This window comes from Vulpes lagopus, chromosome 2, assembly GCF_018345385.1.
Source record: "Vulpes lagopus strain Blue_001 chromosome 2, ASM1834538v1, whole genome shotgun sequence".
NCBI lineage: Eukaryota > Metazoa > Chordata > Mammalia > Carnivora > Canidae > Vulpes > Vulpes lagopus.
Genome location: NC_054825.1, coordinates 177788416 through 177809027, shown reverse-complemented (window position 1 = coordinate 177809027; position 20612 = coordinate 177788416). Strand labels below are relative to the sequence as shown.

General features: G+C 55.6%; 1 protein-coding gene across 4 annotated transcripts in view; it reads left to right on the top strand.

The window, feature by feature from the left end:
- Positions 1–20612, top strand: part of ZNF536 (zinc finger protein 536) — a 424016-nt gene that overhangs the window by 180238 nt on the left and 223166 nt on the right. For all 4 annotated transcript variants that reach the window (XM_041732391.1, XM_041732402.1, XM_041732396.1 and 1 more), the window contains exon 3: positions 6843–9023. In XM_041732391.1, coding sequence (XP_041588325.1) covers positions 6845–9023 — 2179 coding nt within the window. In that variant the 5' untranslated portion in view covers positions 6843–6844. The remainder of the gene's footprint in view (positions 1–6842; positions 9024–20612) is intronic.

Sequence of the window (20612 nt, the reverse complement as noted above, 5' to 3'; positions counted from 1 at the left end):
GCTACTTGTTCTCCATTTCATTTTTTGAGAGCTGGTTCTGCCCGACATGTCCATGGTCTTCCCAGCAACCCCGTAGGACGTTGTCCGAATTCCATCCCAGCACCTGTTTGCCTGGTGGCCGGTGGTGGGCCGGGAGCTCAGACTGGAAGTCTTCTCTACCCTGAAGAGATGACCAGGGGCACACTTGGTGGGGCTTTTCCTTTCTCCTCTCCTGTGCTCATGATCTGCCTTCAATTCTGGGCCACAGCTTCAGCTCAGACTCCAAAAGCCAATGTGCTTCTGCCCTTGAGAATTTTGAAATCATCCAGAGTCTTCAAAGAGAGGCTACTGTTTTTTCCTTTTCTTCTTCTTAATCCCCTCACTCCCACTCCCCAGGGTTGAAGCTTCTGGGGCTCCGTGGGGCCGTGCGTAAAGCTGGCCCGAGAGGGTCCCCCGCACCATCTGACGCTGCGAGGGCCCTGACTTGGACCCACGTTCCACCCACAAGGGGAGGGTGGAGAGAATCCGACCACCCTGTCCACCTGGGCTCTCCCGGGCACCTAGTCGCCATACTCCACGGCCCTATTTGAATATCTTATTTGCATTAATAAATTCAGCAAGGATTTAACTGTTTCTGGCCCTGTCTGGTAGCATTGTCTACACATCCGTCAAAACCGAACAGGTCACCTGAACTGCCCTCCTGTTTATCTATTAATCATCTGGCAAATAAACCACTCAGTATCCTGCCCACCTCAGTAATGTTTGTGATGTAATTTGTTTGGATGCCCAAATGTCACCAGCGTTGATTGTAAGAGATGAAAAAATGTACTTGCTCAGCATAGCAAGCTCTAGGCCAAAATGTAAGCATGAAATCTCTGGTTTATTTTTGTAATAATGTTTACAGCTGTTTAATGACCCTGAAAAGGTTCAGTAGTCTGGTGTTCTGTATTTCAGAACAGGAGTGTATTATGCTTATAACAACCTTGGTTACACAGTTTGAGCTACAACAATTGGAAAATAGTATTTAATAAGAAGCCATTGTATTCTAGGTGAAGTTGTCTTAATTACTGCTTGCACTTAAGTATAAGAAAGCAAGGTGGGTCGTGGGGACGGGAGGAGGGTCACTTGAGCCCGCAGAAGGGGGTCCTCCTGATTCCGGAACCGCGCGCCTCGAGACCCACCGCGGCGTGGGGAGCCCTCGCTGGGAACCCACGTCCCTCCCTGCCCCGCAGTTGGCAGAGCAGTAGGACTCCGGTAACATTTTCCAAGGCAGCGCTTTTACCCACATTGATAAAAAAAAAAAAAGGGGGGGAATATTTAGTTGTGCTTGGCTAGACAACAATATTTGATTTTTAAAAACCCAGTTGAAATGGTTATTTTGAAAGTCATTTCATTTCCCAACTATTCTTTTTCATGGTATAAGGATAAAACTCGTTCATGCAACTTACTGGCAAGATCTATATTTTTTGGACTATTCATAAGATTACTTTCTTTTTTTCTGTGCTAGCAAAATGAAACTGTGTTTTTGTGTAAAATTTATTTAGACTCGTAGCAGCTGGCATTTCTGGTGTCCTGATAGTTTTAAATTTCATTCTGAGCGAAAGATACAATTAGGTTCTCTATTGGAAGAGTTAAGTGAAAACTTTTGTCATTGATATCACAGGAAATAGTTTTGAAGGCAGAAATACAAAATCAAAATAACCATTAGCGCCATCAAAGGCGGCTGAATGGCTCACTGTACCTGCGCTGATGGGAATGATGACACAGAATGTATTTTGATAATCTGCGCACCCAGCGGTGGCTTTCCAGGGCTGAGAATACCGTGGCGTGAAACGCGAAATTGCTCGGCTCAAGAAGGAAACCTCCGTCGCCTCCTGAGGCTCCCAGCGGGGCCCGGCCTGGGCTCGGACGCGGGGCCGGGCCTCTCCACGGGGTGGTGCGGAATATGCCGCGGTGGCCGGGACTCGCGCCCACGCCTGGTCCTCTGTCAATATTGACGGCGCCTCGGGGACAGCAGCGCTGCGCCGCGACGCGGGGGCAGGCCGGGCCAGGACTGGGGTGGAATGCTGTGAAGCTTCCACGGGTCGGGGCGAGGGGGAGGGCTCCCAGATGCGGCAGCTTGCAGCGGCCTCCCACTGCCCAGCGTGGCTGCCTTTCCCGGCACCGTTAGGTAAATTGCGTTTGCCTCGGTTCCTTCCACGAGTCCCCCGGGGCTTCCTGACGGGCTTCGTGTACGCCTCGGGGGGGCCCGGAGCTGAAGGCCCGCGGCAGGCTGTCCTCAGGGCCCGGGCGGTGGTGTCCTTGCTTTGAATCGTGCCCGGGCTTCCCTACCTGCATGGGAGGGTCACGCGCGCGGCCGTGGAGGCTGCTCAGAAGGCCCCGGCTTGCCCCACGCCAGAATCGGGGCCAACCAGCACTGTCCCGGCTCCTGGGGTAACGAGTCCAGAAGGTTAGGTGGGGCACATGGTGCTCCAGGTGCTCCCTGGAGCTGGTGACTGAGCAGGGGCAGTGCCACGTGCCGACGCGCTGACGCTCATCTGCCCTGGCGACCGGGACGGGGGGCTGTCCTGTGGCAGGAGGCCCTGCCAGACACACTGACAGCAGGAGGGAACCGCGTGGTCTGAAGGGAAGGCCTCTCCCTGCGCTTGCCCCCCGAGGGGCTGGGGGAGCCGAGTCACGGCCGGCTGGGGAGCCCCTGCAGGAGCCTCACCTCCCCGGCCCCGTGAGCTCTCAGGGCTGCAGTGGGATCCAGTCTCCTAAGAGCAGGATTAACGATCCCTGAGTTCCCCGGGGTGTGCCTCTGTAGTTTCTAGAGGCTACTACGGAGGGAACCCCTGCCTCCCCCAGCGCAGACGTGCTCGTGCACACACACGCACACACCTTGGTGCCAAAGCCGTCGTGGTTACTCCTGTCTCCAAACCATGAGCTCAGCCTCTCTGAGCCTTTGCATCGCTTCCTGTGACCGGTGGCCTCGCCTGCACTGGCCCCGGGACCCCAGAGGCCCTTGACGGCAGGTACGTAGAGGGCCCCCTGGCAAGGATTTACCGAATGACTGACGTAAGGGGTAAATGAATTCCGGATGGGTGAAGTGTCAAGGCTGGAGAAATTGGGGCCGACCCAGGTTTTGTGAGGCCCAGGCCGGGCCTGGGGCCAGCTCATCTTGCCTCGGCTGCTTTGGCCCGGGGACAGCACACCAATTACCCCGTGCTCTTTCCAAGAACTCGCGCTCCCCTTTCTTGCTCTGAGTCTGGCGGCTGGCATTGGTTCTGACTGACCCATCGCAGAGCCTGCACCTGCTCACGGGATCACGGGGAGCCGGTCTCACCAAACATTCGGAGATAATTGTCTGGCGGGGCCGGTCCTCTCCCAGTGGGGCTCTGGGTGGGCTTTGCCCGGGCTCCTTGGAGGGGCCGGGGGCTGTAATCCTCAGAGCGTCTCCTTGAGAGCCGGCCAGCTCTGCCCAAATTCTGAGCTCCCCCATGGGTCCCCCATTGGGTGGTTGAGTGAGTTCTCAAGGGGATGGCTGCTCGGCGGTGGCCCAGGCCTGGGACAGTCACCGCGGGCACATATGGTGAAAGAGCTGCTGGTGGGGGTGGCCCTCCCTTGGTGGGTTTTGAACCCCTCTGTCCTAGGTTAGCCAGAGACCCTTCCAACCAACCCCAGCAGAACCTGAGAGCTGTGCGAACGCTGAGTTTAGGTGGCGCGAGGCTGGGAGGAGAGTGTGTCTCCTACGGGGCTAGCTTTCTTTTAAGGGCTACGTTTATAGGGTCTCTTCATTCATTTATCCATCCATTTGGCCGGAAAATGCTGAGCTTACAATGGGCCAGCTCTGCCCCTGGGCCTGGAGGCTTCCACCGTGACCATGCACGTTCGTAAGAGGGTCAATGACAAAACTTTGCCCTAGTGGTAAGTGCTATTGGAGAAGGAAGAGAAGGTGATGGGGTCGAGAGAGGCCGGGGGCAACAGCCTCAGACGAGGGAGGCACCGCGGTCTTTGCGACAAGGGGCCCTGTGAGCTGAGACCCGCGTGAGGACAGGGAACCGGCTGTACCTTTGCACGTTCCAGAACATTCTTTCTCCCCCCAGCTGACGCGTCAGCAACGGCACCTGAAGACCAGTTCCTTAAAAAAAGCTTTGTTGACTGAAAGAATTCCTTTTTTTTTAACGTATTAAAAGAATTCTCTGTCCAGACCTCACTTGCAAACTCCCCACATTCATCATTGGAGCAAATCGAGCCGTTACTTCTCCAGCAGGAGTGGGGACGGGGGATGGTCTTCGACTTGGTGCCCCTCATCCAACCTGATTTGCAGTCTCGCTGTATTGCACATTCAGCCTCCTCTCCCTCCTGCTGAATTGGCGTCAGCTCATCAGCAGCAACCTGAAAATAGCCTGTCTTTCTGGATTCATGTCTTCTGAGAAGGCCAACTGGGCAGCCGTTGGATGTGGGCCAGCCATGTTGGCTTTGGACTTTCCAAACTTCCCCAGAGCTGTTGGGTGGAATTCTGAGCACTCCCCAGTGGCTTCAGGGTCATGATCCGTGTTTGCTTGGGAGAGGAGCCAGCACAGCCGGATGGAGCTGGAAGGTGGAGAAGGGGCTCCGGGCAGGGCCCTGGGGGCTGACGGGGTCCCTGCCTGGGGTCTTCCAGGCACCGGAGCTGCCCTAGCAACTTCCGCACCCTGGGCCTGCTCCTCCCTGCTGGGCACCGGGTGCCTCGGGCACTGGGGCCGGCCACTCTTGTCCACCGGGGTGTCTTAAGTGCCAGGGACAGGGCCTGGCGTACGGCGGGAACTCGGCGAGTTTGGCGAACGGATACAAGACTCTCCGTGATAAAGTACTCCTTTTCTGACCAGTCTCCAAAATGGACTTTTTGTTATTATTATTTCTTAATTTGCGTGTAGACCGCCGCCAGAAACGAAACGGCACGATGGCGCTCGGGAAGCTTCCTTCTGCTGCAGGTGACCATGTGCCTAGATGCCCGCGTGAATGTGCGCAGGCGTCCACGGCCTCATTCCTGGACGCGGCCGGCCCCGCGCCGTGGCTGCAGTTTTTCTCCCTCCTGCATACACATTCATGTCTTTTCCTCCCCCCCCTTGCAAGACGCACGCACGGCCCGTCCTCTTGCCAAGGAAGCCAGGGCTCCCGTTGGAGACCCTCCATGCCGGGCACAGTCTGCCTGGCAGGAGGCCCGGTAGGTAGCAGACCCCCCCGTCTCCCCCAAGGGCTGCATGCGTTTCCTCCACAGTTGAGCTCTGTCCCCTACCAGTCCCCGGAGGGAATCGCTTGGCCCAGGAATCAGCCCTGGCCGGGGTTAAGCGCTGCTCCCGGACCCCCTGGCTGGCCGACACATGTAAACATCGGGATACAAAGAGGAGAGATGTGCAAAGACTGTTCCAGTTGCAGGAGGCGAATTTGGACTCCTTCAGGTGGAAGGCAGATCTGGAAAGGGAAGGACCCAGGCATGGGTTCGTTGCCTTTCAGAGTTGAGCTCCTGGCATGCCGCGGTGGGGATGGGGCGGCTGGGGGCATGCGCGCGCGTGCAGGTTCCTTCCACCCCCCCAACCCCCGCAGTGTGGGCTTCGCAGGTCTGCACAGGCTGGGGAGGGGGGCAGAGAGGAGCATTAAAAGCAATTACGCAGACCAGCTTTGAGCGTTAGTGTTTAACAAACAGCTTTGAGTTCTAATTTTCTGCAAAACACATACTGCAGGTACAATTTGTACTCATTACTGTATTCTGGGAAAGTTATTAAAAACACTCAAACTTGGTTGAGACTTCCTATGGCATCATCCCTGGATTTTAATTGGTTTTTATCTAGTTCCATAAAGGATCTCTTTAAGCCCAATCAGAGTCCCTGCCTGGGATATCATGCCAGTGCCAGGCAGGGAGGGCCCATCGCCCCGTGTCAGTCCTCGCCCCCACCCAAAACACGAACAGCCTCGACGACGCCGACGACGATCCACTGGGATTCCGTCACCGGATAATTTGCACCTCCTTTGACGGGCGCGGTTACCAAATGACAAAATAACAGCGTTTCGTAACATAAGGGTTAAATCTTAATCTCTGAGGTTTGCAAAGCCGCTACTCGCAGTCTCCTTAAAATTTAATATACCTCGTTAATGCTTCCTTGCAAACACTGAAGGATTTTTATGATTATAATCATGTGTTACAGCACCTAGTACTGTTTCTAAGCAGCATACTAATCAGCTTAATGAGATATTACTGCACTTTTTGTTGACTAAAGCAAAATCCCTTTTATTGTTCTAAAGCCTGTCCTTTACTTTATTTTTTCCCAAAACATTATCTTGTTTTATTATGTACCAGTAAATATCATGCCATTGGGGTGGGTTTTTTTTGGGGGGGGTGAGGGGCAAATCATAAAATAATCTCTTTCATCTCAGACTGGCGAATGTATTGAAAATAGTCAACCGGAAACAAAAGTTCCAAGTGAGCCTCTGGTCTCGCGGTGAAAGCCTTTTCTGCTCGAAGGCAAACTTTGAACGGAACCAACAGGTGCGGGCGCCGCAAGGGGGACGGGAGGAAAAGTTTAACACGTAGACCCTCGATTTGTTATTAGGTGTTGAAAGTGGTAAAACATGAATAATTTACACGTGAATGAATAATTGCAGTCGGTAAATAGAAAATACAAGGAAGACGGTCTATCGCCAAAGCAAATTGGAGGAGCGATGCCATATTGCATAATTGGCATTTAATAATTCATCCTTTTATTATTGTTTTTGACTCTAATTCCTCGGCATCCTTGCGTGTAGGTTAAGGCCCGCAATGCAAATCCCCCAGCAGCCGACGCTGTGCGTCCGCCGCGCCGCGGTGCCCGGCCCGGGTCTGAACTCTCGCTCTTGATTTGCAGGGATGGAAGAAGCCAGCCTGTGCCTTGGAGTGGCGGCGGCGGCGGCGGCGGCGCCCGAGGCCGAGCCCCACCTGAGCGGCCCCGTCCTCAACGGCCAGTATGCCATGAGTCAGAAGCTGCACCAGATCACCTCCCAGCTCAGCCATGCCTTCCCCGAGCTGCACCCCCGGCCCAACCCCGAGGACAAGGCCCCCGCGCCCCTCGACGAGAAGGCGCACGTGCCCATGAGCGGCCAGCCCATGGGCAGTCAGATGGCGCTCCTGGCCAACCAGCTGGGCCGGGACGTGGACACCAGCCTCAACGGGCGGGTGGACCTGCAGCAGTTCCTCAACGGGCAGAACCTGGGCATCATGTCCCAGATGAGCGACATCGAGGACGACGCCCGCAAAAACCGCAAGTACCCGTGCCCGCTGTGCGGCAAGCGCTTCCGCTTCAACAGCATCCTCTCCCTGCACATGCGCACCCACACGGGCGAGAAGCCCTTCAAGTGTCCCTACTGCGACCACCGGGCGGCGCAGAAGGGCAACCTCAAGATCCACCTGCGGACCCACAAGCTGGGCAACCTGGGCAAGGGGCGCGGGCGGGTGCGCGAGGAGAACCGCCTGCTGCACGAGCTGGAGGAGAGAGCCATCCTGCGGGACAAGCAGATGAAGAGCAGCCTGCTGCAGCCCCGGCCCGACCTGAAGCCCCTGCCGCACGCCCAGCAGGCCCCACTGGCCGCCTGCAACCTGGCCCTGCCCGCCAACCCCAGCGTGCCCGACGTGGCCCACCCGGCGCCCTCGCCCAAGCCGGCCAGCGTGCAGGAGGACGCCGTGGTCCCGGCCGCCGGCTTCCGCTGCACCTTCTGCAAGGGCAAGTTCAAGAAGCGCGAGGAGCTGGACCGCCACATCCGCATCCTGCACAAGCCCTACAAGTGCACGCTCTGCGACTTCGCCGCCTCGCAGGAGGAGGAGCTCATCAGCCACGTGGAGAAGGCCCACATCACCGCCGAGTCGGCCCAGGGCCAGGGCCCCAACGGCGGCGGGGAGCAGTCGGCCAACGAGTTCCGCTGCGAGGTGTGCGGGCAGGTGTTCAGCCAGGCGTGGTTCCTCAAGGGCCACATGCGGAAGCACAAAGACTCCTTCGAGCACTGTTGCCAGATCTGTGGCCGGCGCTTCAAAGAGCCCTGGTTCCTCAAGAACCACATGAAGGTCCACCTCAACAAGCTGTCGGTGAAGAACAAGTCCCCCAGCGACCCGGAGGTGCCCGCGCCCATGGGCGGCATGTCCCAGGAGGCCCACGCCAACCTGTACTCCAGGTACCTGTCCTGCCTGCAGAGCGGCTTCATGGCCCCGGACAAAGCCGGCCTGAGCGAGCCCGGCCAGCTCTACGGCAAGGGGGAGCTGCCCATGAAAGAGAGGGAGGTCCTGGGCAAGCTGCTGTCGCCCATCTCCAGCATGGCCCACGGCGTCCCCGAGGGCGACAAGCACTCCCTCCTGGGGTGCCTCAACCTCGTGCCGCCGCTCAAGTCCAGCTGCATCGAGCGGTTGCAGGCGGCCGCCAAGGCTGCCGAGATGGACCCGGTCAACAGCTACCAGGCCTGGCAGCTCATGGCCAGGGGCATGGCCATGGAGCACGGCTTCTTGTCTAAAGAGCATCAGCTACAGCGCAACCACGAAGACACTTTGGCAAACGCCGGAGTTATGTTTGATAAGGAGAAGCGGGAGTACGTGTTAGTGGGAGCAGATGGCTCCAAGCAGAAAATGCCTGCTGATTTCGCTCACAGCACTAAAGTGGGCAATCAGAGAGACCTGCCAAACAAGCTCGACCCTTTAGAAGGCAGTCGGGATTTTTTGTCACACGGGCTGAACCAGGCGCTCGAGTACAACCTGCAGGGTCCCGGGAGCATGAAGGAGAAGCCCACCGAGTGCCCCGACTGCGGCCGCGTGTTCCGCACCTACCACCAGGTGGTCGTGCACTCCCGCGTCCACAAGCGGGACCGCAAGGGCGACGAGGACGGGCTGCACGTGGGCCTGGACGAGCGGCGCGGCTCGGGCAGCGACCAGGAGTCCCAGTCGGTGAGCCGCTCCACCACGCCGGGCTCCTCCAACGTCACCGAGGAGAGCGGGGCCGGCGGCGGGCTCTCGCAGACCGGGAGTGCCCAGGAGGACAGCCCGCACCCCTCCTCGCCGTCCTCCTCAGGTAGGCTGCCGGGGAAGATGGGGCCCTCGCTGTGCGGGAGGTGTGGCGGGGAGAGAGGCTGGCGGTCCGTGGGCCTCCGGGGAGGGGCCGTCGCGGCTCCTCCAGGTGGGTCCTGAGCTCCTGGGCCTGGCTGGCGGCGGGTGGACCTGCCTCGAGGGAAGGCTCGCACTTCCAGCCTTTGGCCTTCCCTTGAACCCTGGCTACCAGGAAGCAGAGCTGATCCTCCTGCGCGCACGGCAGCGATGGCCAGTCGCTGTGTCCACCGACAGGCAGGGCCCGTCCTTCCCCAGTGTGTGCCCCGATCCCCATCGGCCATCCTCCCCTCGTCCCTGGAACCTTTTGGCTCCATCCGTGATGTGAAGGTGTAAGTTCGGACCCCTAAGGTCGTCCCACGTGGGCGTCCCCACCCTCCCTCGCCAGGCCACACCTGTCTCCTGTCCAACCCGCGCCCCCCTCCGTGGCCGACCCCTCCCAGAATCACAGCGTGGCTCACCTGCCGGGCCCCTCTAGCCCGAAGAACCACACACACCACTCTCCTCCCGACGGTTTGGAAAGACACAGAGAGGTTTGAGACACAGATGCACGACGGCGTGTCTTAAATCGTACTGTGTTACACGGGCGATCCAGCTTTGCGATCTAAAATAGCAAAGCAGAAAATCTGTCATCAAAATGTCTGTGAAACGCTGAAGCTTCCTGGCCCGGTTTGGGGGAAAGGAAAAGAAAAAAAAAAAAAAAAAGAAACCACCCAAAAAAAAAAAAACAAAACCCCAAAACAAAACAAAAAAGCCCACTGGCCTAAGGCTGCTAAATTAAAATCGCTACCTAACAGCAGGTAAGCTCGTTGCCTGCATCCCTATTTTCAAAGTCCCTTTCTAATGGATGGTAAATTGAAAGTTATATCTGTAGCCCTTTATAAAGAAAGCATCTCGCTAATACTGTAATCATTCTGCAGCCTAACAACAGAGGAAATCATGCCATAACAAATACCCTGTTACTAATGGCAACATTGATTTCTGCAATCAGCCATTAAGTCTAGAAAATGAAAGACAGTTTGAGGCACCTCAAGGCACTGCATCGCCCACTGTGAAGGGCGTGGCGACGCACTGTTGAGGGTCATTTTGGTAAAGTTTTTTTTCTTCTTCTTCTTCTTCTTCTTCTTTTTCTTTTTCTTTTTTCCCCCCTTTTTCCCCTTCTGGGTTCCGATGAACATGTCCGTATTGGGAGCCGTAGGTCTTCAGGAGATGCCGGTTTAGCTCTGTTGTCATTGTCGTGCCTCGGCCTAACCCTTCTTCCAGGGCAAAAATCAGTATTAACGGAAAGCGTGGGTCCGCGGGCTTCTCACCCACCAGCGAAGAACTGTTAACGCACATAAATCTGAACTGCACATTCCAGAGATTCCGATAGCACTTAATGCTGCTGTTTAAATACCCATGAAACACACTGTCTGCTCCTGGAGTCCTAGACTCGCCGGCGATTTATTTCTGGTGAGGCCCCCTCCCCTCCCAGCACCTCCCCTGCACCCCCCCCCCCCCCCGGGCAGGGCCTGACCCGGAGCGTGAGTACCACGGAGGGCATGAGGCCACGGCCGGTGCACGGGGTGACCGCTGTGTGCGACGGACGAGATGCCAGGGAGGGTGTCTGAGTTTCACGGCCTGGCAGCAGGAACTCCTGAAAAACGGATGCATCCCCCTCCGTGCAGAGGCAGCAAAGTGCCAGGCGGGCCCCCTGTCAGGAGGGGCGATGTCCGCCCTCCCAGGAAGAGGTCCCCTGCTCTGGGGGTGCAGGGGGAGCATCACTGCACCGTTTTGGGATCCAGGGGGGCGGGGACGGGGGGCCTTTAAGGGGCAGGAAGCAGAGGGCAGATTGGCTCCCCTAAGTTTTTGGAGTGATGAGGAGTTAACATTGACAGATTTTCATCCCTCTCCCAGACCTGCTGAAATGAAAAGGTCTCAGCAGAATATTCCGGCACCAAATGTTCGGCTTTATTAATGACGTGTTTACCATGTTTTTCCCACCTTCTGGCCAAGTGATAGCCTCACACTATTCTATCTCTGTAGTTTCCATATCTGTAAATACTCTGTTGCAAAAAAAATAAAAATAAAAATAAAAATAACCCACAAACAACAACAACAACAACAACAAAAGACCAAAAAACAAAACAAAACAAAAAAAGAAACCCATTTTGCTTAAAAGAACCAACCGGGCTTACAACTCAAAGGAGAATTATTCTTGAGTTGTGGTTATCTTCTCACTTTAATTTTCCTCATTGAAGTATTTTACCATCGTGAATACTGATTCTTTCATTTCTGGTTGACTTCTTTGTTTTCTTCATATTCAAATTAGACCCTTTCATAATTTTCCGACTAAGTAGGAAAATTGATGGCATACCAAGATGCAGCCCAAATCAGCCCCGCGCCCCGGGGGCATTCAGGTTTTCCTTGGGATTAGGACCCTTCACCAAATCTGGTTAGTCTTCCCTCTGATTTCTAACAAGTGTGACTTGTGTAAAGTGCGATTAAAAATAAGCATTTAAATAAAAATCTCGACACAATAGGCATTTTTATTATTACCTGTTAGAAACCTGCAAGGTGAAGGGGGTGGGGGGGGAGAAAGAATCTCTAAGCCCTTAAGTAAAGAAAGGAGTACTTATTAAGGCTTCTATTAAGAAATAACTGCAAAACACGGTTTTACAAATTTCTCAGACTGCATAACAATGTCGCAAAACTTAATTTGCATCACTTGATTCTTTTTTTTGTTGGAAACTGGGTCAGTAGGGCCTGAGAAACTATTTTTTCAGATCTTAACCAGTGAATTCTTCTTTATAAATCGCTGCTCTTAACATGATAGTAGTTCTGAATTCATCATAAAAAACCTTTTTACAGAGAGCCTCTTAGAACAGATCTCCAGAAGAAGGCTTACAATGAGTGGCAGAGGCGTCCTTTGTTATCTGATGTAATTCTTTGCAAAGGAGGATTGGGAACCGAGTGGCTGTTTAAAAATGTCTTGCTCAGACCGAGACGAAGAAGGGGTCAAGTTTGCAATCAAACAGTTACTGCCGAGATGGGCGACTGTCACTGGCTGGGCTAATGTGGGATGCAGCTGTTTGTTATGTGAGCAAAAGAATGTTTGAATCAGTGAACATGTGAAAGTGATTCCAGTGAACCAGAAAATGTGTTTGTTCTTTGGCTCTCCAAACTGCTGAGAACCGAGCTTAAGATCCGCCGCGAAAACCAGGACCTCTGACAAATTGAGAGGTCATATTTTCTAACAGAAAATGGACAAAACCAGTCACATGGATCACTTCCCCGTCTTCCCCCCTTTGTTTTATTGCTGTTGTCGTTGTTGTTGTTGTTGTTGTTTGTTGATGATTTGACTTCCCCGGTAATTTCGCACCAGCGTGGATGTCGTTTCTGCCTCCGTGTACGACGCCGAGGGAAACTGGAAAACAGCGGCTTACACATTTTTACTCTTTTATGACATTTAGGAAGCGGGGCGGCGGTTGTGACGCTCCCTCGTCTCCTGGCTCGCGTGCAAAACCCTCCAATGGCATGAATCTCTGCGTCTCTCCCCGAAACCTCCACGAAGACCCTGTGCTCAGATCTGAGCTTTCCTCTGAGCCCGGAAGACGACCAAAGTTCTGTTTCTTTGGGTTTTGCCTTGGAAATCACGCTCAGAATAATTAAAACTTAATGTACTAAGAAACGATACTGTTCATTATATCCAACAGGGCAGTTACCTTCTGCATTCCCCATAATTTTGGAGAGGGGCTAATTGAAGTGTTGATGGTGGGAAGGGGGTAATTGAATGCGTTGACCCTCTGTTCATTAAATAAAGTCGGCTAAGTTACGTGATCAATGGAAAGCCAGGGAGAGATGCACAGATGAAAACAGTGTTAACCCCTGCTTCTTCTGCGATGATATTTTGAGATGGTCAAGGATTATTTGATCAGCTGGGCTGGAAGCCTTGTGGGGTCTCCTTTTGTTGCCTGAGCCGCATTCCTGAGATGCTGGGTCTCCAGTCCTGTGTAGGCCCATTGACCACGCATCAGAGGCCTTTATCCTGGGCTCCCTTGCATTTACATCGGGGCGTACAGTGATATGATAGATTTTCTTTCCCCGCCACCTCTTTTTCTGATGGGGCTCCTCCTCCCTGCCCCCATTCGTCATAACCCCTGCCTGTTCCACGCAAACAAATCTGGGCACCCCCCACCCCCGAAGAAGGCGGGGGAGGGAGGAGGGAAAAAAAAAAAAAAGAAAAAGAAAAAGAAAAAAAATTTAAGTCTGAGGATTAAGATCTTCATTTTTTTTTTTTTTTGCTTGTGCATTCCAATTGTTCTTAAAATATTTGGCAATGTCAATTAGTAACTGAGCAGAGTTAGCTGATGAACACAATTTTCCAGTAGACTGAGCACCCTATTGTTGCCGAGCGAACAGCAGATTTCTGAGGTCATTATCATTCGCTGGTTGCTTGGCCCAGCTGCTTCCTGCTGCAAAAGCCAAACTTTATACTGGAGCTTGGGGATGGCGTGCAGCAACAGGGGGCTGGGAGGGGGAAGCGGGGCTGGCTGCAGAACGAAGACCGTCATTATCAGCAGAGGAAACAGAAAGTAAAAGTTTCCAGGCAATTCCAGGAAAACTGCCCTATCAGGCTTCTTCCTCCTGTTCCTCTCCGAGCACCTTCAGCCTCCAGGCAGGGGATTCAGAGGACCGGGGGACGCCCCGTGGCCGCGGTGGTGGCGACTAATCCCCTCGCAGAGCACAACTTTGGAAAACAGTAATCCCATTTACAAATTTACTTAAAAATTGTTAACCCAGTCTGAGGCCTGCGAGCGATTCCTCCTAGGTGGACCCCTTCGTTTTTATTTAGGAACAGAAAAAAAAAAAAAAGGAAAAAAAAAAGAGAGAGAGAGAGAGAAACAAGTCCCCTTGTAAAGATGAAATAGCTTTCGTGAGATGAGCAAACTTGAGGACGACACACAGGGAACAGTATGTCATTGGCCAGAGGGTCCGTTTGAGCAGATCAGAGTCTGAAATTCCTTGTAAAATCAGATTTAGTGTGGACGGCCCCCCCCATCCCCGCCCCCCAGCTCCCTTCTCTCCCCCGCCCCCCTCCCTCCTCCGCCCCCTAATTTGGGAGCTGGTTCCCTGAGATGAAAAGCTGCACTTTTTTAAAGCTCAGCTGTTAAAACTGAGCGCCATATGCAGCCCTGCCGTCCGGGTGTGGAGGCGAGTGCAGGCGGCCGCCGCGGTCGGGGGGAGCCCCGGAGGCCGCTGTGTGTGCCCGGGGGTCCCCGGGGCCACGCCAGGGCCCTTCCTGCCCTTAGGCTCGGGCTGACCCCAGCAGGTGTCACCGGGGCGGAGGTCACAGGGCCAGGGGGCCTGCCTCTGGCATCTCCCTTTCTGCTGGGGCTGGGGACGGAGCTGGACAGGGACCAGGTGGCCCGCAGGTGCCCGTTCAGGTCACCTCCGTCCTGATCTGGGGCCCGACGCCTACCAGCAGCTCCTTCTGACAAGTGTCCCGGTCCCTGCGCGCCCTTGGATGATCTTGTGTCCAGAAGTGATGTCTGGGGGACGCCCGGTACCACTCTGCGGCTGGTCCTGCCTCCCTCCCCGGGTGCCCCGTGGCGCTGTCACGTAGCACCTCAGAGAGAGAGAGACGTGCTGGCCCCGGAAGTCTTCACGCTGGGCGTCCCGTCCCGTCTAAAAGGCGCGTGACACCGCGTCCCAGAGCAGAGCCCCCTGGACGGTCCCGCGCGTTCCCAGGACAGACGGACCCCGGCCGTATTGTGCGGGGGGATCCGATGCCCGGCTGCAGGGTCCCTAGGGCCCCGGCCTCGGTGGTGGGTGCCGCACAGCCAGGGCCCCCGCAAGTGCTCCCCGGGGGGCCACGTGCCCACCCGGCACCCCTAGAGGCCCCGAGTGCTCACCGGGCGCCCCCTCTGTACGCGTGTTGACTCGAGGGACCCACACGTCGATTGAAATCTAAGTTTGACAGGAATAAAAACGCGGATCAGCTGAGGCCAGGTTACAACGAGGCAGAGAGCGACTTTCGGAATGGAGGGAGAAGCGTTAGCGGCGAGATTCCCATTGACCCGGATGGAAGGTTCCGGGCTTGGGTTCGGGCCATCACCTTGGATGTGTTGGGCTGGAAGCAGCCGTGTGTGCCTCAGAGACAGCCACGCGCGGCCCGAAGCAGGCAGGGATCCTGGGGTTCTGGGAGCCACGGATCACCCAGCCTCTCCCTGCACCTTCAGGTACGCGGAGTGCACACCTGGGAGCCTCCTGTTCACTCGGGTCCCTTATGCTTTGACCCCCTTCTCTGGCAGGAAGCTTTGTGCCCCGCTATACGCAGCACACTCCTGGGGGGCTAATGCATGAAAGGCTTCCTTGCCTTGCACCTCAGCCGTTTCCTGCCCCTGCCCTCGGAGAGAAGATGCTGGAAGGTGGCCCTGATGTCTCGGGGGGCGGGGGGGTGGAGTCAGGGGCAAGCTTCAACGGGCCCCCCATTGCAGATGCCAGTGGGCTCAAGAGGGGGACGACCGGGGTGCGTGGGGGGCTCTTGGGATGGAGGGCCGAGGGGTCCCGGGGGCAGGTCCGTGTGGGGAGCCAGCCTGTGGGGTCAGAGGAGGAGTGAGCCGTTCACTCGTTTAACTGCCGCGCTGCTCTGGAGCGCTGATGGTCGGGGTGGAGAAACACCTGCAGAGATCAGGAGATTGGATTTGTGCAGACATCCCCAATTCGTGATGACTGGGCTGGGACCTTTGCCATCTGCGCCCCTTGGGTTTGCTTACTGCCTTTCTGGGCTTCTCACCTCCCCGTCCTCCTCCGTCAGCATCTGACCGCCTCCTCCCTGCACTCCTGCAGACTGGGCCGGCCCACGGAGGAAGGCGGGGTGCAGAGAGAAAGCAGGTTCTCCAGCAGGGCGTGGGGCAGGTGGCGGGGGGCTCTGTGTTCTCCCCAGGAAGTGAGCCTCGCAGCAGCTGAAAGGAGCCTCGGGTCCCCCTTGCCTCTTCCTGGCAGGACGGGGCTACGGCAACATTTACTTAAGCTGTGGAGTTTGGCACCGCTGCCGCCAGGCGCCATCTGGAAAGCCCTTCTCAGAAAGCCGCGGACCCCCCCCAAAGGGCTCAGGGGAGCAGGGCTTGGGCAGAGCTTTGGGGCGGCTTTCCTCAGGCCGATCCTGAGCACCGGGGTGCCTGAGCAGGCTGCGGGCCGGGGCGGAGGGGGGTCCCCTGCAGGCCACGACCCCGTCCCCCTGCGCCGGCCGAGGCCCTCCTCAAGTCTGAGCCCCACCCGCGCTCGCTTGTCTTTGTCGGGTGTGCGCTCGCCTTCCCGGGGTGGTGTTTCCGTGTGTTTATGTTGCATTGCGTTCCGCTGAGTGGTTTCGCCTAAGTCCCGGTGCGTCGTGGGCACGAGGGTGTGGAGCCCGCGGCGGCCCTCTGGGCTGGGCACCCGCGCCACCACGGGGGGGTGAGCCTCCCACGAGGGGTGGCTGCTGGGCCTCTGCGCTGTGCGGGGAGACGGCGCCCGGAGCCCGAGGCTTGGCTTGTGACGGCCAGGGCCACGCTCAGCACCCTCGCCACCACCCTTCCCTGACCCGCGTCTTCCAGAAGGGCTGCCGAGCCCCAAACAGTGCGTGTCTAAACACTCCCTGCAGCTACCTGGTGGGTGGGCCGAGGTGCGAGCGGGGCTGCGCTGGGGAGGGGACGTGGTCTGGTGGGGTTCGTGTGCTCACGTGGCCGCGCTTCACCCACCAAGGGAAAGTGGTCGGGGCTGGCGTCTTGGGGGACCATGTCCTCGTTGCTGTGAGCCTGGGGCTTCGGTGTGACACATAGCATGTGTGTGAGCGAGGCGCGAGGCACAGCACAAGCTGACTCCTTGGCTGGGCTGCCCGCGGCACCACATGGGGGCAGGGGGCCAACCCACCCTTCTCTGGGGGTGCCCAGCCCGGCGCCGGTGGGAGGAAACGTGCGCCGGGTGGGCTTGGCTGTCAACACCCGGTCACTTGCTTCGAAAGCCCGGGGTCATTTTTCAGCTTTTGCTGGGTGGGCAGGGAGCTGTCTACACCTTGGGGAACCTTTCCTGTGTTCTAAAAACCCTGTGCCTTGGGTCCGGAACATTCCACAGAGGAGTTTGGCGGAGGCAGCTCGTTGGACTGGGACTTAGGTGGCCACTACTCTTCTCTTCTCATCCGACCTCAGCTCCCCGAAAATTTGAAAGACGTGTGCCTGACAAAACGGGACCCCACCGCGACGCTCTCTTCCCTTCATTAAAGTAATGCCCCAAAACTCTTGACTCCGTGGTTGTCATCTGTGGTTTCTGGACACCCTCGGTGGTCCTCAATCATCTTGAGAGGCATTTTGGAGTATTTCCAACCTGCTGAACGTTTAGTTTAGCTCAACCTAAAGTGTACGCACCGGTTGTTTCCTTGAAGACCAAGACAGATTGGTGTGTCTCTTCATTGCTAAATATGTTCCTTTGAATTTGTTGCTAAAATAGGTAATTTTATTTTATTTTATTTTATTTTATATTTTATTTATTTTATTTTATTATTTTTTATTTTATTATTTTATTTTATTTATTTTATTTTATTTTATTTTATTTTGTTTTGTTTTATTTTATTTTATTTTATTTTATTTTATTTTATTTTATTTTATTTTATTTTATTTTATTATTTTTACTTTACTTTATTTTACTCTTATCTTATCTGAGTGATTTGCCCTGGAAAATTGAAGCGATCCCTTAGCAAAGCTGTGGCATGACGTAAAATAATTGGTATTGTGGGAGGCACGTTGGTAGGGTTGGGTCCATTCTCAGCTGGGGCCTGACTCCCTCTGAAAACCCCTCATGGGTGACCTTCCTTCCGACCCTTCCCACCTGGCATCCGCCCAGGTGGTAACACTTACTGACCTCTCTGTCGCGATTGCTGTTGTCCAATGACATTTTAACCATTTTACTCATCTCGGGCGTTTAGAGAACATGGATAAATAAAAATTTGAAAGACGTGTGCTCACCGCCACTCCGAGATATTGAGCACGTCCTTTTCCAGGACCTAGAGATGTATTTAGCAAGATAACGATCATATGGCACATGATTCTATATGCCACGGTTTTTACTTCAATATATACCATTTATTTTTATTTTTTTTTAATTTTTATTTATTTATGATAGTCACAGAGAGAGAGAGAGAGAGAGGCAGAGACACAGGCAGAGGGAGAAGCAGGCTCCATGCACCGGGAGCCCGATGTGGGATTCGATCCCGGGTCTCCAGGATCGCGCCCTGGGCCAAAGGCAGGTGCCAAACCGCTGCGCCACCCAGGGATCCCACCATTTATTTTTTTTTGTCACTGAAAGTTGTGCACAAGGGTCGGTCGGCAAACTTCTTCCGTGCAGGGTCAGATCCTAAGCGTTTTGGGTGTTGCAGGCCCTGCGGTCTCTGTTTTAACTACTCAGTTCTGCCGTAAGTGGAAGTGGGCGATAGTCTTCCAATAAAACTTTATTGACAAAAACGAGTGACAGGTGGGTTTGGCCTGTGAGCTGTCCTTTGCAGACTCTTGTTCTTTAGTAATAATTATGCTTTTTTTTTTAAAAAAAACTTCATACAAGTAAACTGTCGTTAGAGAAAATGTTAGAAATACAGAGAAGCAAAGGGGAAAAAAAAATCGACGTCTCTAACGCGGGTTAGGCAATCCTAGAGCATAAGAGGACTTGCTTCCATTTCGTTTTTCCTGCACCTAATCTCTCTGATCATCTGCACAATCATTTTGTCAGGGAAGCTCCCAGAAACGGCCTCTGCGGCCCAGGCAGGCAGCCCTGAGGCTGCGGATGCACCTTACGGGGCCGTTTCTTGCAGGGCCGCTGAAGTTTTTAACCACGAGATCGTTCCTCCCAGGGGTGCATTGAGATCTGTCTCCCTGGGGCTAAGCAGTTCACAGTCACCAGGCTACTCTGCGGCTCGTCTGTTCATCGAACACTCGGTGTGTTCATTCGTTCATTCATTCATTCGTTCGTTCAAGGACAAAGTGCTTCTTCCGTAGGATCTGAATCACCGAGTGGCGTGCCAGGTGCTAGAGATGCAGAGGCCCAGAGCCAGGAGGCCTGGCTGTGTCATTATGCGGAGTGAGCGGGACCCACGGGGGGTGGAGGGGGCCCAGCCCACGGCCTGGAGGAGCGCCGACTCACCTTGGCACCCACATTCACTCCCGAGGGAGCTACGAGGGCGAAGGGACCTCCCCCGTCACCCAAGCGACTCCTTTGGCAGGTTCACTCTTCCCCTCTGCAGGATCTGGCCAATGCGGCGACTTCTGGGGGAAGCAGACACCCCAGCTCAGCCACTGGGCCTGGCTGTGAACTGGAGTTGGAATCGCTTTCTTGCTGCAGAAGAGGCCCTGTAGGGAAGTCCAGCTGGCGCTTTTGAGGAAGGGAAGACGACGACGGGGGCAGGGGGCATCCGGTGGGGGGGTTGCAGCTTTGCCGCAGGAGTGTTGGGTGGCCCACCACACTCCCGGGGTGGCCCGGGACAGGCAAGGGGCAGCAGGGAGGGGCAGGCTGGTTCCAAAGAGGGGGTAAGGGGCAGGCTCTGATGTGCTGTGGGTGGGGGGCACGAGTCAAGTGTCAGGGGGTGTGGGGCCTCCCGCGGGACCCCGCAAACAGAGCACACGAGAACGGGTGAGACCCGTGCCGCCGGGGGGGTGGGGGTGGTACTCGGACTTGGACGCTTCTCCCCGGACCCTCCTGGCTTCAGAGCTGCCCATACCTGCCCCACAGGGTGGCTCGTGTGGGGGGCTGTACCCCTCGAGGGCCCAGATAGTCTCCTTGGGCAGCCTGAGCCCAGGACTGCAGGCACCAGAGATAGAGCCGAGCTTCTTGGGTGACGGGACACGAACGCAGAGCTGCTGTGAGCATGATGGGGGGGGTGTTGGGGTTATCCTTCTGGGACACATCAGACCTCAGCTGCCCCCTATTAATGTGAAACAAAACATTAACCCAGAGACAGATGCATCTTCTGATGTTTAGGATGGGCTCAGAGCAGAGCGCACACACTTCAGCTGCCCCCCCACCCCCCAAATCTTCAGCCGTCAGCCCCCAGCTGGGGTTGGGGCAGGTCACCCCTCTTCCCTGGGCCCGGGCTTTTGTCTCCACGTGGCTGGAGTGGGGCGGGGAAGTCTGGAAGGCTCCGAGGCCCCCTACATCTCCTCTTTCCCTGCTTCCCGTCCCCCTGACCTCCCCAAACCTTTCCATGGCCCAAGGGTAACTTCCAGGGGTCTCATCCACTGTTCCGGAGCCGAGACCTCAGGAAGCTCGTAGAACCTGAGGATTTCGTGGATTTCTTGCTGATAATCGTGTGGGAGCCTCAAGCAGGTGGCGAGGCCCCATCACCCCTGCAGGGCCTGGGGTCCTGCTGAGACCCTCACTTAGTTCCTTACCAGCCGGGGGTCTTCCCGCTTGCTGTCCCTGTCTGAGGCCTACATGCCTTGGGGACAGTCGGGGCCCCTCACCCGGGGCTCTTCCATTCCCGGGGGCTGACCTCCCAGTGGTCACAGCGGAGGGCTCCGGGGCAGGTCCTCAGGAGCTGCGTGGGCCAGCTCGG